The sequence below is a fragment of the Dermacentor silvarum genome, chromosome 8 (assembly GCF_013339745.2).
Source record: "Dermacentor silvarum isolate Dsil-2018 chromosome 8, BIME_Dsil_1.4, whole genome shotgun sequence".
NCBI classification, from domain to species: domain Eukaryota; kingdom Metazoa; phylum Arthropoda; class Arachnida; order Ixodida; family Ixodidae; genus Dermacentor; species Dermacentor silvarum.
The window spans coordinates 15,808,239-15,822,672 of record NC_051161.1 but is presented as its reverse complement, the minus strand read 5'-3'; the positions used below and the strand labels follow the sequence as shown (position 1 = coordinate 15,822,672).

The 14,434-nt window shown below is 42.3% G+C and overlaps 1 protein-coding gene and 1 long non-coding RNA gene across 9 annotated transcripts in view; one reads left to right on the top strand and one right to left on the bottom strand.

Annotated features, from left to right (window-relative positions):
• Positions 1-14,434, top strand: part of LOC119460676 (plexin-A4-like) — a 356,289-nt gene that overhangs the window by 324,319 nt on the left and 17,536 nt on the right. For all 8 annotated transcript variants that reach the window (XM_049672066.1, XM_037721722.2, XM_049672065.1 and 5 more), the window contains 12 exons: positions 87-218; positions 343-450; positions 575-668; positions 1,242-1,423; positions 2,426-2,604; positions 2,978-3,107; positions 3,274-3,410; positions 3,647-3,838; positions 4,617-4,710; positions 5,402-5,659; positions 6,409-6,585; positions 13,673-13,922. In XM_049672066.1, coding sequence (XP_049528023.1) covers positions 87-218; positions 343-450; positions 575-668; positions 1,242-1,423; positions 2,426-2,604; positions 2,978-3,107; positions 3,274-3,410; positions 3,647-3,838; positions 4,617-4,710; positions 5,402-5,659; positions 6,409-6,585; positions 13,673-13,922 — 1,933 coding nt within the window. The remainder of the gene's footprint in view (positions 1-86; positions 219-342; positions 451-574; positions 669-1,241; positions 1,424-2,425; positions 2,605-2,977; positions 3,108-3,273; positions 3,411-3,646; positions 3,839-4,616; positions 4,711-5,401; positions 5,660-6,408; positions 6,586-13,672; positions 13,923-14,434) is intronic.
• LOC119460678 (uncharacterized) lies at positions 9,772-12,938 on the bottom strand. Its single transcript, XR_005193881.2, has 2 exons — positions 12,579-12,938; positions 9,772-12,470 (listed from the first exon to the last, which is right to left on the bottom strand). It is a non-coding gene; the product is annotated as an uncharacterized LOC119460678 (long non-coding RNA).

Here is a 14,434-nt window from a genome sequence, read left to right as displayed (position 1 = left end):
TTCACTTTGCAGTTTATCATACTGCCTCGTCTTTCCTCTTTTTCTAAATTTAAAATAATTCAATTTATTCTTTTTTTTTTTTTCAGAGTGTGGGGCCAAGCATTCGGTCAGGACCAGGGTTCTGCCCACGTATCAATGCAACCACTGGCATTGCCACTGAGATTCTCGTGCCAATGGGCATCAACAAGCGCATTCAAGTCAAGGTTGAAAATATTCAGGTTAGTGATTCTTTAATAGTTTTGTATGTTTTGCATGGTTTTCCTTCTTGTGGTTGCTTTTCAGGGTAAATCACTCTTGAACTAATTTCACCGTCTCACTTTTTCTTCTTTTCTTTCTTTACAGCCTTTTATTGCCTCTACGAGATTTGTGTGCCAGTTCAACATTGAAGGCAGAGTGAAGCAAGTGAATGCTCAACTTCTGGGAGACACAATATATTGCGAGAACATGCAGGTAACCTAACCATTGCATCCAGTTGCTTTCTCTTTTTTTTAAAGCATTCAACTTCGTTCTGCTTTTCCGAAAATGACACCAGGCCCCCTGATCCAGGAATATTGCTTTCTTTCCTTTTTTGCAGTTTAACTACGGCACACAGGCTCCTAACATCACTGCTGCATTTGCAGTCATCTGGGAAGGTAGCAAGCCCCTGGACAACCCTGAGAATATCCATGGTATGTTTTTTTTTGTGTGTGTGGTGTGTGTGTTCTCGTTTGTTATAAGAATTGTCTCCAGTGCAGATTGGGTGATTGGTGCATTTTTCATTCCTCACACTTTCTTCTGTTCCTGTCATAGATTTATTACCCCCACTTAATGATGCTTTGACATTCTGTCCTCAGCTACTTGGTTTTGGGATGGCTCTCAATGTTATCTTGCTCTGACAACGTTTCCTAACTATTCTGTCTTTCATTTTCATTTCCTTATTGCTGGTGTAGTTTTTTTCCCATATGACTGTGGTCACATGTGAGGAAGGTCACATAGAAGTTAGGTCTCATTACAACAGTCACGTGGTCAATCACATGGTCACATGTGACCACATGACCAAATAGCATGTGGCCAAGCAATCTCACTCCATTCTCTTGAACATTGTCTGCAATGTCTGATAGCTTGCTGTCCCTTGGGTGGGGTTGCGCTCAGCTGGTTTTGGGACATTTGACAGGCAGTGTGTGCATTTGTGAGGCTGTTTGAAGGAACCATGGGTGGTGCAGGTATGCTGAAAGTAGCACATGTGTATGTGTCATGTGCAGTTCTCGTCTACCGATGCGAGAACATGTCAGAGAACTGTGGCCTTTGCCTGGAACTTCCGGAGAAGTACGCATGCGGTTGGTGCCAGCAGAGCAACTCGTGCAAGGTGCAGGAACAGTGTGATGGTCATGCCACCAAGTGGCTTGAGCGCACACAGACTTGCCCTGATCCACAAATTACCAGGGTGAGTTTACCACAGGAGTCTTTGAGATGGTGTCTTGCAATGAAATTCCTATGAGTATCGGCAGTAGTGATTCTCTTCATCTGCAGCACCTCCATATACTGGAAGCAGCTAATTTTTATTTTATTGTGAGAAGTTGTGACAAGCCTAGAAGTTAAAAAGTAAAAGATAAAGTGCTTGCTGTTTGTACAATGGTAGCATCATCCCACATGAGGGAGTAGAAGCATGGCTATAGGCATTGTTTTGTGTTGGGTGATGGTGTTGTGTTGACCAGATATGTGCGTTTCTCAGCATCAGTGCTATTACGGGCATTTATTGAACCTGAATTGCTGGATGTGTTTTGTTAAGTGTGGATTTGATAATAAAGAGAGAGAATGAACTTTAATGAAAAGAATGGCTCAATGGCCTAAGTAGGGGTAAGGGTCAGTGGCGGGGTTCACAAGAAAAAAAAAAAAAAAACACTACATTCATAACCTGCTGGTCAAGCCTGCCTCGTTGACAATAAAAAACATTTGTTCTTTTCGCCAAATTGGTTTGCATTGTTACAAAAACAATGTCAGGTCTTAGTCTCGCCAATACTACATGGTTCACAAATTTCATGAAACTCATTATGATACTGTACTAGAATAGAAACTTGGGCGAGTTTGTGGGAATTCATGTTTAGGAAAATAACAGTGCTGGGTAGACAAGGACACAACAGCGCCAGTGTCGTGTTCTTCTTTGTGTCCTTGTCTACCCAGCGCTATTACTTTCCTAATCATTATGATACCACAAAATTTTGAGTGCCAGTTGTTTACCAGCATTTGCTTGTAATCAATTGGAAGGGTTATAGAAATGTATGCATATTACAGAAAACAGATTATAGTTATTAAGGGACATCGTGCATTCTCCAGTCCACCTGCTCTTCTTCACTGTATGGGGTTAATAATCAAATCGTGGTGTTGGCACGTAAAACCCCAGAATCTCATTCATTCAATCATCACTGATGCACTTCTTGCACCTCAGATCTACCCAACATCTGGGCCCTGGGAAGGTGGCACCAACATCACCATCGAGGGCTACAACCTTGGCCGAGTCTTCCAGGATATCCAGAACGGCATTCACGTGTCCAAGGAGGTCAACGGAGTCTCCCTTGCCCAAATTCCCTGCGTCCCCCACAAGGACTTGTATGTCAAGACTACTAGGTGAGTCAACGTGTGCGTGTGTATATATATATATATGTATGAAGAGATATTTGAAGACTCATGTTATCTCAATTCATGGGCACAAGGCAAATATTGTGGAATTAGTCATTATGAAAGCGTTGCTAACGCAAGGAGTCATAAAAAAAAAAAATTCTTTTTTTATTGCTAGTGTGTTGATTTGTACTGACCATGAATGAACAGAACAGTTTATTTATTTTCTGATTTATGTTTAGGTTAATTTATATATGAAGCATTTAAATGACTAATTCTGGCAGTTTTAGAGGAGCGAGTCAGTAGGTGGCCTTTCGGTGTGATATCTGATGTAGTAGTCATGACAAGGAGATTTACAGTGTACTCTGGTCATTTCTCGCAGAATTGTGTGTGAGATCGAGAGCCCTCGAAACCTGACGACGAGCCCCCCGAGTGGCACCATCTCGGGACCCGTCATTGTCAAGGTCCTCAACGACTACACGGCCAAGTCGAAGCAGAATTACTCTTTCGTGGTAAGTGCCTTTTCTGCTTTTTGGCATGCCTGGAACGGACTGTATTTTCGGTTAATCACTTTTTGTTAAAGATATTTAGAAAAATCTCGTTACCAAGTGTCTGTGCGCCGTCAGCCTGCAGAGGTCATTGCACCTCTATACACGCTTCCTTCAACTGTCCTTGCAGAACCCACGAATTACCTCGATAAACCCAAGCAAGGGGCCGAAGTCTGGAGGCACAAGGTTGCTCATCTGGGGTCTACACATGGACGCTGGCAGTCATGCTGAAGCATTTGTTGGGGGAATGCCCTGCCAGATCATCACGTAAGTCATAACTTTGCATGGAGAGCTGTTTCCTGGTGCCTGTCTTTATTGGGGGGGTTTATAATATATCTCGTGCTACAATTTTTGTTTGCACGCACTTTTATTTTCTTCTGATATACAGCACATTATTTGGGGGATTGTATTCGTGCATTATTAATGAAGCTCTATGTCCTGAAGGTTTCACCAAGCACAAGGCGTTTTCGTCAGTAACGCTACCTTTTCTCATCTCTTGGCAGGCGAGAGCCAAACGTGGTGAGCTGTAACACCAGTGCATCGACGACGTTCAATGAGGGCAAGGTGCGGGTCAAGTTTGACAAGGGCTTGCGTCTCTTTGAGGACTACATCTACCTCTACGTTGAGGATCCCGAGATTGAGAAGGTGGAGTCTGGCTCTGCCAGGCACTCCAGCGTCCCACGAGGAATTCCAAGGTGAGAACTCCTACGGGCCACAGTCTTGCAGGCATTTACATGGTTTAGAAGAACTAACGCTCAAGCCGATCTCTCTGCCTTTCTGCAAATAAACCTCTCTCTCTCTCTCTCTGGTTCAGAAGGATCACAGGCTTACATCTGTTGGTCACAAGGTTATTAGGTCACAGACTTACAAGAAGAGAAAAACTCGACAAATGTGTGCTGGAAAGAAAATAATAAAGGAAACACTGATGGCACCTTCTTGGTGTGGTCAAGTAGTTATGCTGGGCACTATAGAAAAGTGTTTTAAGTTGCAGCTGCACATTCTATTTGTAATCATGTTGAAGGATCACTTAAAGCCAATCCATGTTCAGTATTTATACCAGCACTGGTTGAGGTTAAGTGAATTGGCACCACTCAGCACTGGCGTGTCCAAATTTCGGCATTCGGCTCAGCGTTTTGGCTTGCTGCCTAGCACCATGTTGTTATAGATTAATGCAGTGCCAGCTGACGACAGAAATGCTGAGTCTGGTTCGGTCTTTACTAGTCATGATACTTGTAAGAGTCACTTGCTGTGGTGCTTTCTTTTAGGCTGTGTTATTGTGAGGGGCATAAACAAAAAAAAAAGTTGTGAGCTCATTGCTACATTGCACAGATGATGTTAGCTGAAGGTAGCCTAGGTACTTATTGACTTGTGTGAATGTAGCTTGCCATGCACAGACATCCAACCATGGTCTCAGATTTGTCCTGTAACGACCAGGTCATGGAATGAGGACTACATAATTTTGTTTGTTTGCAGTGGCGGCATCACGGTGACTGTCAAGGGGCGAAACTTGAACGCAGTTCAGGAGCCGATGATGTACATCACTCTCGACGGCGAGGAACACTACAGTGTAAGTGGGCACATCATTACCCCCTCTTCCTCTCTCGTTCTTCTGGCTTTGCAAGTAAGCATTGACCCTGATTGCAATTGTAATGCATGAAATATGTGCTAACACGAAACCAGGGTAGTTGCATAACTTGCAGCTTGTTAAAAATAGGAAAGCATAATTGAAAATATACAGTGCTGCTTAGGACTTTCAGAAGATATGGCAAACAATGAAACCTTATAGATGTGGTAAAACGTGTAGTATATCAACATTGCAGTGACAGTGGTGTTCCTACAGTAGTTGTTCAGCTTTCATGATCTTAACAGTCAACAGCAATGACATGGTTCCCCGTTTTTCTTGACTTTTCGATACAGCATCCACTTCTGATTAGGTGCCTCTGATGGCTTAACCTTCTCCTAAGCATGAGGTGCAGACAAGTGAATTGAACATTTAAGCTTTTTAGATAAAATGAAAGTTCGCTAGTGTCATTAAAAAATTCACACTTTAAGACACATTAATGCAGTTAAAAATGATGCAAGACAGTCCAAAAAAAGGTAAGAAATGCAGGCTAAAAAACCGTTTCACTAAGATGTGGGTGAAGAGGAACGCAATCTCTAAGACAGAAGTGACCCTGTTTTAAGATCCTCTAACTGACTTGTTCGACCATTATTTATGCTTTGTCAGCCTGCCTGACTTCATATTACCGAATGTGCAGAGATGCATCCCAGACTCAGCCCAGCAGATGAAATGCAAGAGCCCAGCGGTTCCTAAGGACAAGCTCTCGTTCGGAGGCAACCCAGACGTCCCCGTGGAGCTGGAGTACGGCTTCCGCATGGACGCCGTTGAGCAAGTGCGAAATCTGTGGTCTACCAAGGGCTTCCCACCTTTCCAGATGTTCCCAGACCCTGAGTATTTCCCCTTCACGGAGAAGGACCAGATAAAGTACTACAAGAGTGACTACCTTACCATCAATGTGAGTGGAATGGGACATGAAGTGTGCCCTAACCATAGACCAGCAGCTTGTGCAAATCAAACCTCTATAGCCAGAGCTATTATAACATTGGAAACAGGTTCTTCAACATTCGTTGGCTCCTTTTTATATATAGAAAGACAGAAGGATATTTGAAGTTAACAAACCATTATTTGGTCTGTGTCTTGATATAAAATTATGGCCTTATTTCATGGGCAGTATCTTCATCTATACTGGACAACTCATCATAGTCAACCTGTCATCACTTCTAGAGTTGCGGTAATAAATTTAGCAGTGGCCTGCCAAATATTTGCATTAATTTGAGATGTTTAGGTTTGCCAAGTCCTGTTCTGTCACAACTACAAGCTGGACCTTTGCAATAAATAAATGTGAGATTTGTGAATAATATTTAAAGGGTACAGCACCCCTAACTTCTGACATTGTCACAGAAAGTGGGCAGCCTATATACAGTAGAACCACATTAATATATACCTGTTTAAGACATAGATCAATTAAGACGTGGCTGTGACCAACCCCAGCCCCGTCTCCATTGATCCTAATGTAATCTGCAGTGGCTTGTCATATGATTACCAGTTAGTGGCTACAATGATCAATTTTCATACTTCATGTATTTTAGCTAACATTTACTGCACTGTCGGTTTCATTTTTAAAATGTTTTGCTATATTTCCAGATTTTTCCTCTTGTTCTGCGTTTCTGACAGTCCCTTCTTTGTCATCTCTTGTTATTTCAGGGTAACAACCTGGACCGGGCATGCCAGGAGTCTGACGTGATTGTGCGCATTGGGACCAGCATCTGTAATGTGACTTCGCTGTCGCGGGTGCAGCTCACCTGCCGTCCGCCGACGGACCAGCCGCCGGCCCAGGACAGGAATGGGAACCCTGACCGCAACCAGATCCCACAAGTCGTGGTACGTTCTCCTCTTTTGACTCGGTCTATCATCCTTTCTTTTCTCACTTCTTCTTGCCACTTCTTTTAATCACTTTGCTGTCTACATGAACACAGCGCGTATTCCTTTCTCTTTTTTTCTTGTTATTCTCAGCTTAAATGTGCGCTACACTTCTATACATTAAAAATTATGCGTCTGCAGTTTTTTTCTGTGTTGCTGACCCACAGCACATTACTGTTGTACGAAAGGTTATAAAGACATTGTTTGCAATGCTTACTTTTAATTTGGATTTCACCCGAATATTTAATTGATTGTCTTGTGAGTATAGGATAGAAAATTGCTAGAAATGTGTGCTGGACATTGTGTCAACATGGGACACCTAATTGCAGTTTTCTTTTAGACTGTCAGGTGTCAGCCTTGTCAGGACCACCTGCTACCTATACCAAAGCATTCGATTCGTCACTTCCTCAAACAGTTTTCCTCCTGCTTTCGGGCACACGCTTTCTTATAATCCAGTACCACGTGGCACTTTCAATTGCAATCAAGCCCTATTGAGATTGAATTACTCCATTGACATTGCCAAATTGGCCCCCTTTCATAGCTTGTGCAAAGGAGCCAATTGTAATTGAGAAATTTAATCCCGATCGGGCTCAATCTTGATCGGAAGTGCCCGTCTGGCACCATGGTTACTTTCATTCTTTTGCGACATTCTTTTCCTTTGTTGACTCACGACATTCACAACTATTTCATTTTATTTTGCAAACCACATGTTACGCCTTATGTTCTTTAGGTTTTATTGAAGCTGGAAACCTTGCTCTCTCTGCAGTAAATCCTTGGGAACTGTGGTTGATGCTTGCCTAGGCTTATGCCGCCTTGGCAGATTTGCTGGGCAAGTGACTAAGTCAAAAGATGGCGAACATTGTTTCAGGTGACAAGCGGCAATCTCGAGTTCTTGATTGGTTGGCTCCACTACAACCGCACGAGCCCCAGAACCACGTCTGTCAGCACAACCGATTAGAGATGAAAAGGCTCGAAGAAGGAGCCGCTCTAAATGCGGGGGCGGTAGTGATGCATACTGCAAGTCTGACGCAGCAGGGAATGCAAACCATGTACTACATACTATAGTACTAATATAGTACAACATGAATACTGTTAACCTTGTTTGTAAACTAATAGCCTGCACTTATGAGTTCATAAAGTGATTGTTATTGTTAGTACAACTGGTACATAACTAACTGGTTCTGTCAATTCTGTTAAACACAAACTTTTGAACAAATTTTAGCTTTTGACCAAGTAATGAACATTTCCTGTCCCATTGCCTTGTGCAGTGCATCTAGCGAGATTTTTGTTGTGCAGCTTCGAAAACATTATTCATTTGCTCACAATTGTTACTCATCGTGACACCTGACAGAACCCTATAACAAATTTGTGAAATGTGTAGCAGTCTCGTGTGTTATTGTACAATTGTGGTAATCAATCAAGTATTCTCTGGCCTGTATGGGCAGCGCTTCTGTGACGACACACGTTAAATGCTTTGCTGCGGAATTGGTCACAAAGAAGTAAGTTTGACAATTATTTGGGTCACTGTGGGAAAATTCTATAGAAGGATTGTAAAGGAGATAAAGACATCGTCTTGGCGTGGTGGTAGCATCCTCAGGGAAAAGGCTCCTATAGCTGGCATCTCCGCAGCCACATTATCTACACTCAGATCACCTGATAAAGGCCATCAAATTCAAACATTTTCCGACACGTTGATCAGAACGTGCGAAGGCATAGTGCAGTGCAACTGATTTTGGTATCTGGACTCTACAACACAATGTGACGATTTGTCAGAGGCGTCATCCTACTTCTTTGTCTGCATTTATTGCATTCTGCTATATATTTGTATGCATGTTTTATTGCTTTGTTTTTTGCTCTTTCATACTCAATAAAGTACAAGAAAATGATGTTGGCTTTTGCCAACAAACACACTCCTTGAACCTGCATGGAATGAATGCTTGCACTCATGGCTTTGTGACATTTGTCAGTTTTGTGAGAAGCACAGCACACTATAATGGAGTTGAAGTAATGGTGAGCCACTGAGTAAATCAGTTGACTTCGTTTCCACACGTCAAGAACATGATGTGTCAGCAGGGACAAATAGTATGAGTCACTCAACATTAGAACACGATTATAGTTTTTGGCTGTGGGCTTAACACACACATAGGAACCTTGAGCTTATCAGATTATAGGAAGCAAGGTCAAAGCTTGAAATTGAAGTTACCTGAAAATGTTAGGTTTTTGTACAGTTGGTGCATAACATTGAATTGGAATGCCCATAATTGGTGGCTTAGTTACCAGTAATAATCTTTTTAATCAGTCTGTGCTATCATACAAGAGGCGATTGAGGCACTTGCTTCTAAGCATGAAGCCATCGGTATATGGCCCAGCTGCTGCAAACATCAACACACATTGCAACAGAGTATTGTCATTTCGATACATAAATAAACTTCGCAGTAACCTGCAGTAGAAGCACTTCGCAGTAACCTGCAGCTTGTGGTGGAATGAATACAACCAACAAGAAAGCTTCTACATCAGTATTTGATGGTTTCCCATCTTTATTCTTTTTGTTGTCCAGTTCTTTCTTTTTTTTATTCACCTGTGTAATGTTTACACCATTGAACTAGCTATTCCTGTCAGTTCTCAACACTTTCAGAGGAGCATGCATACAGCCAGTGGAAAATTAATATAGCTATTGGGTCACTCTCCCATATCCATAGTGCGGTGGTTCCTTTTGTAGGCACAAGAATGTTATTGAACTGAACAAATGTTTAGTCAGCTTTTGAACCAACCTTCACAATTTTTTTCACGCAAGCGTAGTGCAGGGTCTAATAGCAGAGAGTGCCTTAACTATTAGATGAGCAATGTGCTTGCCTAGGTTTTCAATTTTTATTTTAGTTGGCTGCACTTTAGAGTATGTTTTTAACACACTAACACTAGTGCAGACTGGTAGTGTCAGTGCTTAATGATTGAGAAATATCACTGAGGTAAGCTTCTGCAACATGCTTAGTAATGGAACAAAATTTGCATTGCTTTGGACTCTGCTGTTTGCTTGCTGTTAAACTATGCTATTTGTTAAAAAATGCAAATACAAATACAGCCAGCCAGCACACACTTGTCTTGGGCTACTAGATGTTTTTGAATAAATGCAGAAAGCAGCACCAGCACTTCAAAATAAAAGACTTTATTCGTACATAACAAATATTCACATGCGAGTACAACCTCTTTTATATGCGTGCGGGCCACTGCATTTGTAACCATGTGGACTTTCCTGACCGCATAGCAAGTTCCTGTAGCACCCCTGGAACTAAAAGATCGAGAAGAGGCTGAAATGGTGCAGTTTATCTCAGGTGCAATCCAAGTTCTAGGATTGTCATGTAACAACACATACACACATGAACTGCACATCACCATGTATCTGCCAAAGGTGGCATGGTGTGGAAGTGAACAAATAATGACGTAAGCAGGAAAGTGCGTGCTGCTATCAGTAGATGCGAAGACCAATTAACACGAGTGTCAGAACTTTTGGAATGGGATTTCACATGGGACAAAAGCAGCAGCGTGTGGAAGTAGTTGCATATGGTTAAGGCATTAGTAGCTGCGCAACATAGCCTGTCGATAGCCTTGGTTGCGAAAGCAGTGGCCTGTAGGTTTGTACATTGTTATAAAACAAAGCATCCAAATTTTGAGTAAGCACTAAAGTGTTATTGCTGCAAAATTTGTTGCCAGTCATATTCCCAGTGCTCATTTCTTATCACTGCAAGTTGCAATCAAAAGGAAAACTGATCCAAAGCTTGGTTCAAAAGATTTGGGTGCACGTAGTGTATTGGCAAGAGAGGATATTTCTTATCTGGTAATACAGGTAGTAGCTATTACTATTTTTATTATTGAAGCAGGGCTATTGGGCCCTGCTTCAATAAGTAGTAAAATTTCTCCACCCACCTGACCAAAGCAGGAAATATGACATATTGGATCATAGATGCAGGTTACTGCAGTGACTAGGAAGGTTATTTGCCAGAAGTCTATCTATTGATAAAGCAGGGTCTCTGTGTAAGTGTATGTGTAGGTCTAGCATGACTAAGGCAGGTTCAAAAAGATGCAATCAAGTGGGACTGATGCTGGCTGAAATTCGCTAGGGTTCTCATGCACAGCACACGCAAATTCTTCAATCTTGCTGGAAACCACAACTGCCAATTGTGTTTTTAAAATATCACTAAAAATACTAAAGATGTAATCAACTGTGAAAAAATAAGAGTATAGTTGACATAAAAACAATATCTCTGCTGAAGAGAAAAGTAGCAATGCATTAAATATCACTGGCATTGCAGTGTGTCTGACACACGTATCTGCTGCGATTCACATAGTATGTAGCGGGGGGGTAAAGCGCCTCTAAATGATAGTACTGCTGGTAAAAACTAAGTCTAAGCTAGCGCAGAATACTTAAATGTTGTTACAAAGGGGTGCATTACAAGTTCAACAAAGCCATGTGTGTATGCAAGGTGAAGTTGCTAATGTCCTATTGCCATCAAGTACCGCAGCGATGGCCTAGCGATGGCCTAGCGGTAGAGCATCCGCCTCGTATGCGGGAGGTACCGAGTTCAAATCCCGGTGCCGCCGGGAACCCACCGGTTTTTCTAATGGGTAGAGATGTCCCCTGGCCTATGCTCGGCTGTCGTGGGGGTCCACATCTCTACACGTGTTTACTAGCTTGAGAATTATAATGCATGCAGTCTGTTGGTACTTTCCCGAACTAACTTTTTTTCCCTCTGATAACAGTTTAGAAGATACACAGAGTGCTCAATGGACAGATAACACAGGCACTTCCAAAAATAGCCTTGATAGCTAGCTGTCAAAAATAAAAATGCAGGACTGCATGGTATTACATTAGTTCATTTCATGTTGTAAACTGAATAAGTGTATTGTACTTCTCAGTTACAGTAAATCAGACGGGCTAGTTGGTTCAGACAACACACAGAAGGAAGAGGTGGCACATTTATGTGTACCATCTCATTTTTGCTGTAAACATGTATAAACATGGATCTGGTATTCATGTTTCACATTAGTCAACATACATTCATGCAGGGCTTAAATCTTCCTGAAACACTTCCTGAAAGTATTGCTAGGTCACTTTTCCTGTGTGAAATTTGGGTTTCTGTTTATATCAATCCATTGTTTAGCAATGCACATCAAGACCTGTATGTAGATGGTAGAACTGTACACTTTTGGACAGGAATTAAACACATGCAGCTTAAACCACGGCACACACACTTTCACATTATGTTCACCACTGAGAACAGCGAACACATTTAAAAACGAAAGGCTGTGCCCACTGCACATTTAGCGAGTACTTAGGCGTCAATATTTTATCAGATTTGAATAATTGCGCCTTAAATGTGTTTATACTTCATTCCAACCAGATGGTACCACTGGCAACAGAATTTAGAATCAATGTGTAATGTAACAGTGTCCAATGCAAGGACAGATCTAGCCAGCACATAAATGCATAGGACATTCCTCAGGACAGGCATCTAATGCATGTTCTGGGCAAAGAGCACAAATGTGGCAATAACGTGGAAACCTGCTTACATCCTATTAGAAAAGTAGCATGCAGGTAATGCTTGTCTCTTAAACATGCACACAGTGTATGATGGAGCACCAGTGCGGCTTAGGCATCTTATTCCTACAATAATGTTTGCTACCGGCATTGTGTAAATATTCTGTGATCATTCAAAAGTGGCGATTTGTGTCTAGGTGCTTAAACGCTGGCAATGTTTAAGATTAGCTATGTGAGAACAGCGTTTGGAATGTGGACTCACCCTTTGATGTTGACATCATCTGAGAATTGACTTCATGTGATGTCGTTGTGCCTGCAAAAAGAGATGTCAAAAGTTGAGTTGCTTTGCCTCTTCAACCACTTGCACCAGGCAATCATACGCAGGGCTGTGATGTCTCAAAGAAAGCTCATCGCTGCGCACCTCCAACCATCAGCGATGCCTCTCCTCTTGGCAACTGCATTATGTCTGCTGGCCTGAATTACCGATGTCCATATCAGAGGCAGCTCTTATGTTCAGCCGATAACACAAGTTGTTTTTGAGTGCCGCAGCATAGCCAACCCTTGTCGACAGCGTAGGTCGATAAATCTCAAGAGCAGCTGCTGAGTTGCGTCTGTAAGCTGAGCAGGTTTTGGGGACAAACAAGCACTTCAACGTGTGTCAGGGTCATTACATTCTTTCTTTATGGCCACCCCTCTTTCATCTTGGCACCGATTCAAGGTTTTTTATAGCTTCACAGAGAAACGTGTCTGGCTGAAAAACACCATTAGTTGGAATGCTCGACTTCCACTGTATCTTATTACTACAAATTCCTACATGAGCAGACTCAAAATTGCTTCAGTAGTTTCATCCACTATAGCTGAAAACATGTACTGAGGTTAATGCTGTTTTTTTGGTACTTCTTTTTCTTTCTCCCCTTTCTTTTTCTTCATTCCGGTGGCTTTCTAAGGCATTGAACAGTTGTTCATAGTATTTCACAAGATTCAGCATGCTTTGAAAGGTTGAAGTGTGGTATTTAGAACTTCAGAAAATTTTGCAGAATATTTTGCTGTGAGTGAAGTAAGCTCAGTGGTGAGCACATCCTCTCAAGAAACTTTCTAAGTGTGTATGTCTGTGTGAATGTAGTGCAAGTTTGTGCGTGCACACTTGCTTGCATGCATGCATTTTTCCTGTGGCCTTTCCACATTTCATTTCAACACATTGACACATAGCTGGTCTTGCACCAAAAGAAGCTGTGGTACCTGTATTCGTGCATGCAGAATTGTATAGTGCTGAAGGATGGCCACTAAGTTATGGTTGGGAGAAAGTGACCCAGCTTTGCTACTACCTTTCACGGCAACCCTCACAGATGGCAATATGTGCAGTCACTTGTTCAGGCTGTGTGAAGCAAGTGCGCTCTCTCCATTGCAAGTTTGCTTTCAATGTTTCACTGTTGCACTTCTTTTTTTTTTTTTTGGCATGTGAGTCCCTTTGTCATGTGTCTTAAGCCTCACCAAGTGTACCATTATGCGATGCAGGTGGAGGTCGGTGACAAGCTCAAGTTCATGATTGGCCGGCTGAGCTATGACATCCCCGTGGGGCCCGAGAGTGCAGTGCCTGTCCCGGCCATCATTGGGGTCAGCGTGGGCGTCGGCGTACTCGTGGTCATTGTGTTTGTCATCCTCATCGCGTACCGCCGCAAGTCTACTGAAAGCAGCCGTGTGCTCAAGACCATGCAAGAGCAGATGGATGTGCTTGAGCTGCGTGTGGCCAGCGAGTGCAAAGAAGGTGAGGCCGCTTCCAGAGGGCTGGAAAGGTGGCTGTGAAGTTAGGCTTTTCAGCTCACCTGCCTTGAGAATAGTGTAGGCGGGTAGGCCTGGAGTTGGGCAGACACAATAGATTGGCTCCCCACAGTACAGCATGCACAATATTGGTGATTTGGGGCAGTTATGTTTTGTTTTTGTTGATTTGACCGAAACGGAACATGTATAATTGGGCCAGATTATCTGTCATACAGTACGGTCCACTCTTAAAGGGAACACCTACCTGTTCACCATAATGTTCACCAAATATATGCATTATAACTACAATACTTATTTGACTATGTCGCGAGAAATTGACTGACATAAAGCTATAGGCAAACATCCATGCATAAAAAAATTATCAACAAGCCTTCATTGTGTATCAGCCGTTATTGATGGCAGAATACAAATTAAGTCTTCCCTTTAACAGTGGATCATACTGTAGAAATTCAAAGAAATATTTAACATGCAGAGCCACCTTTGGGGATATTTAGATGT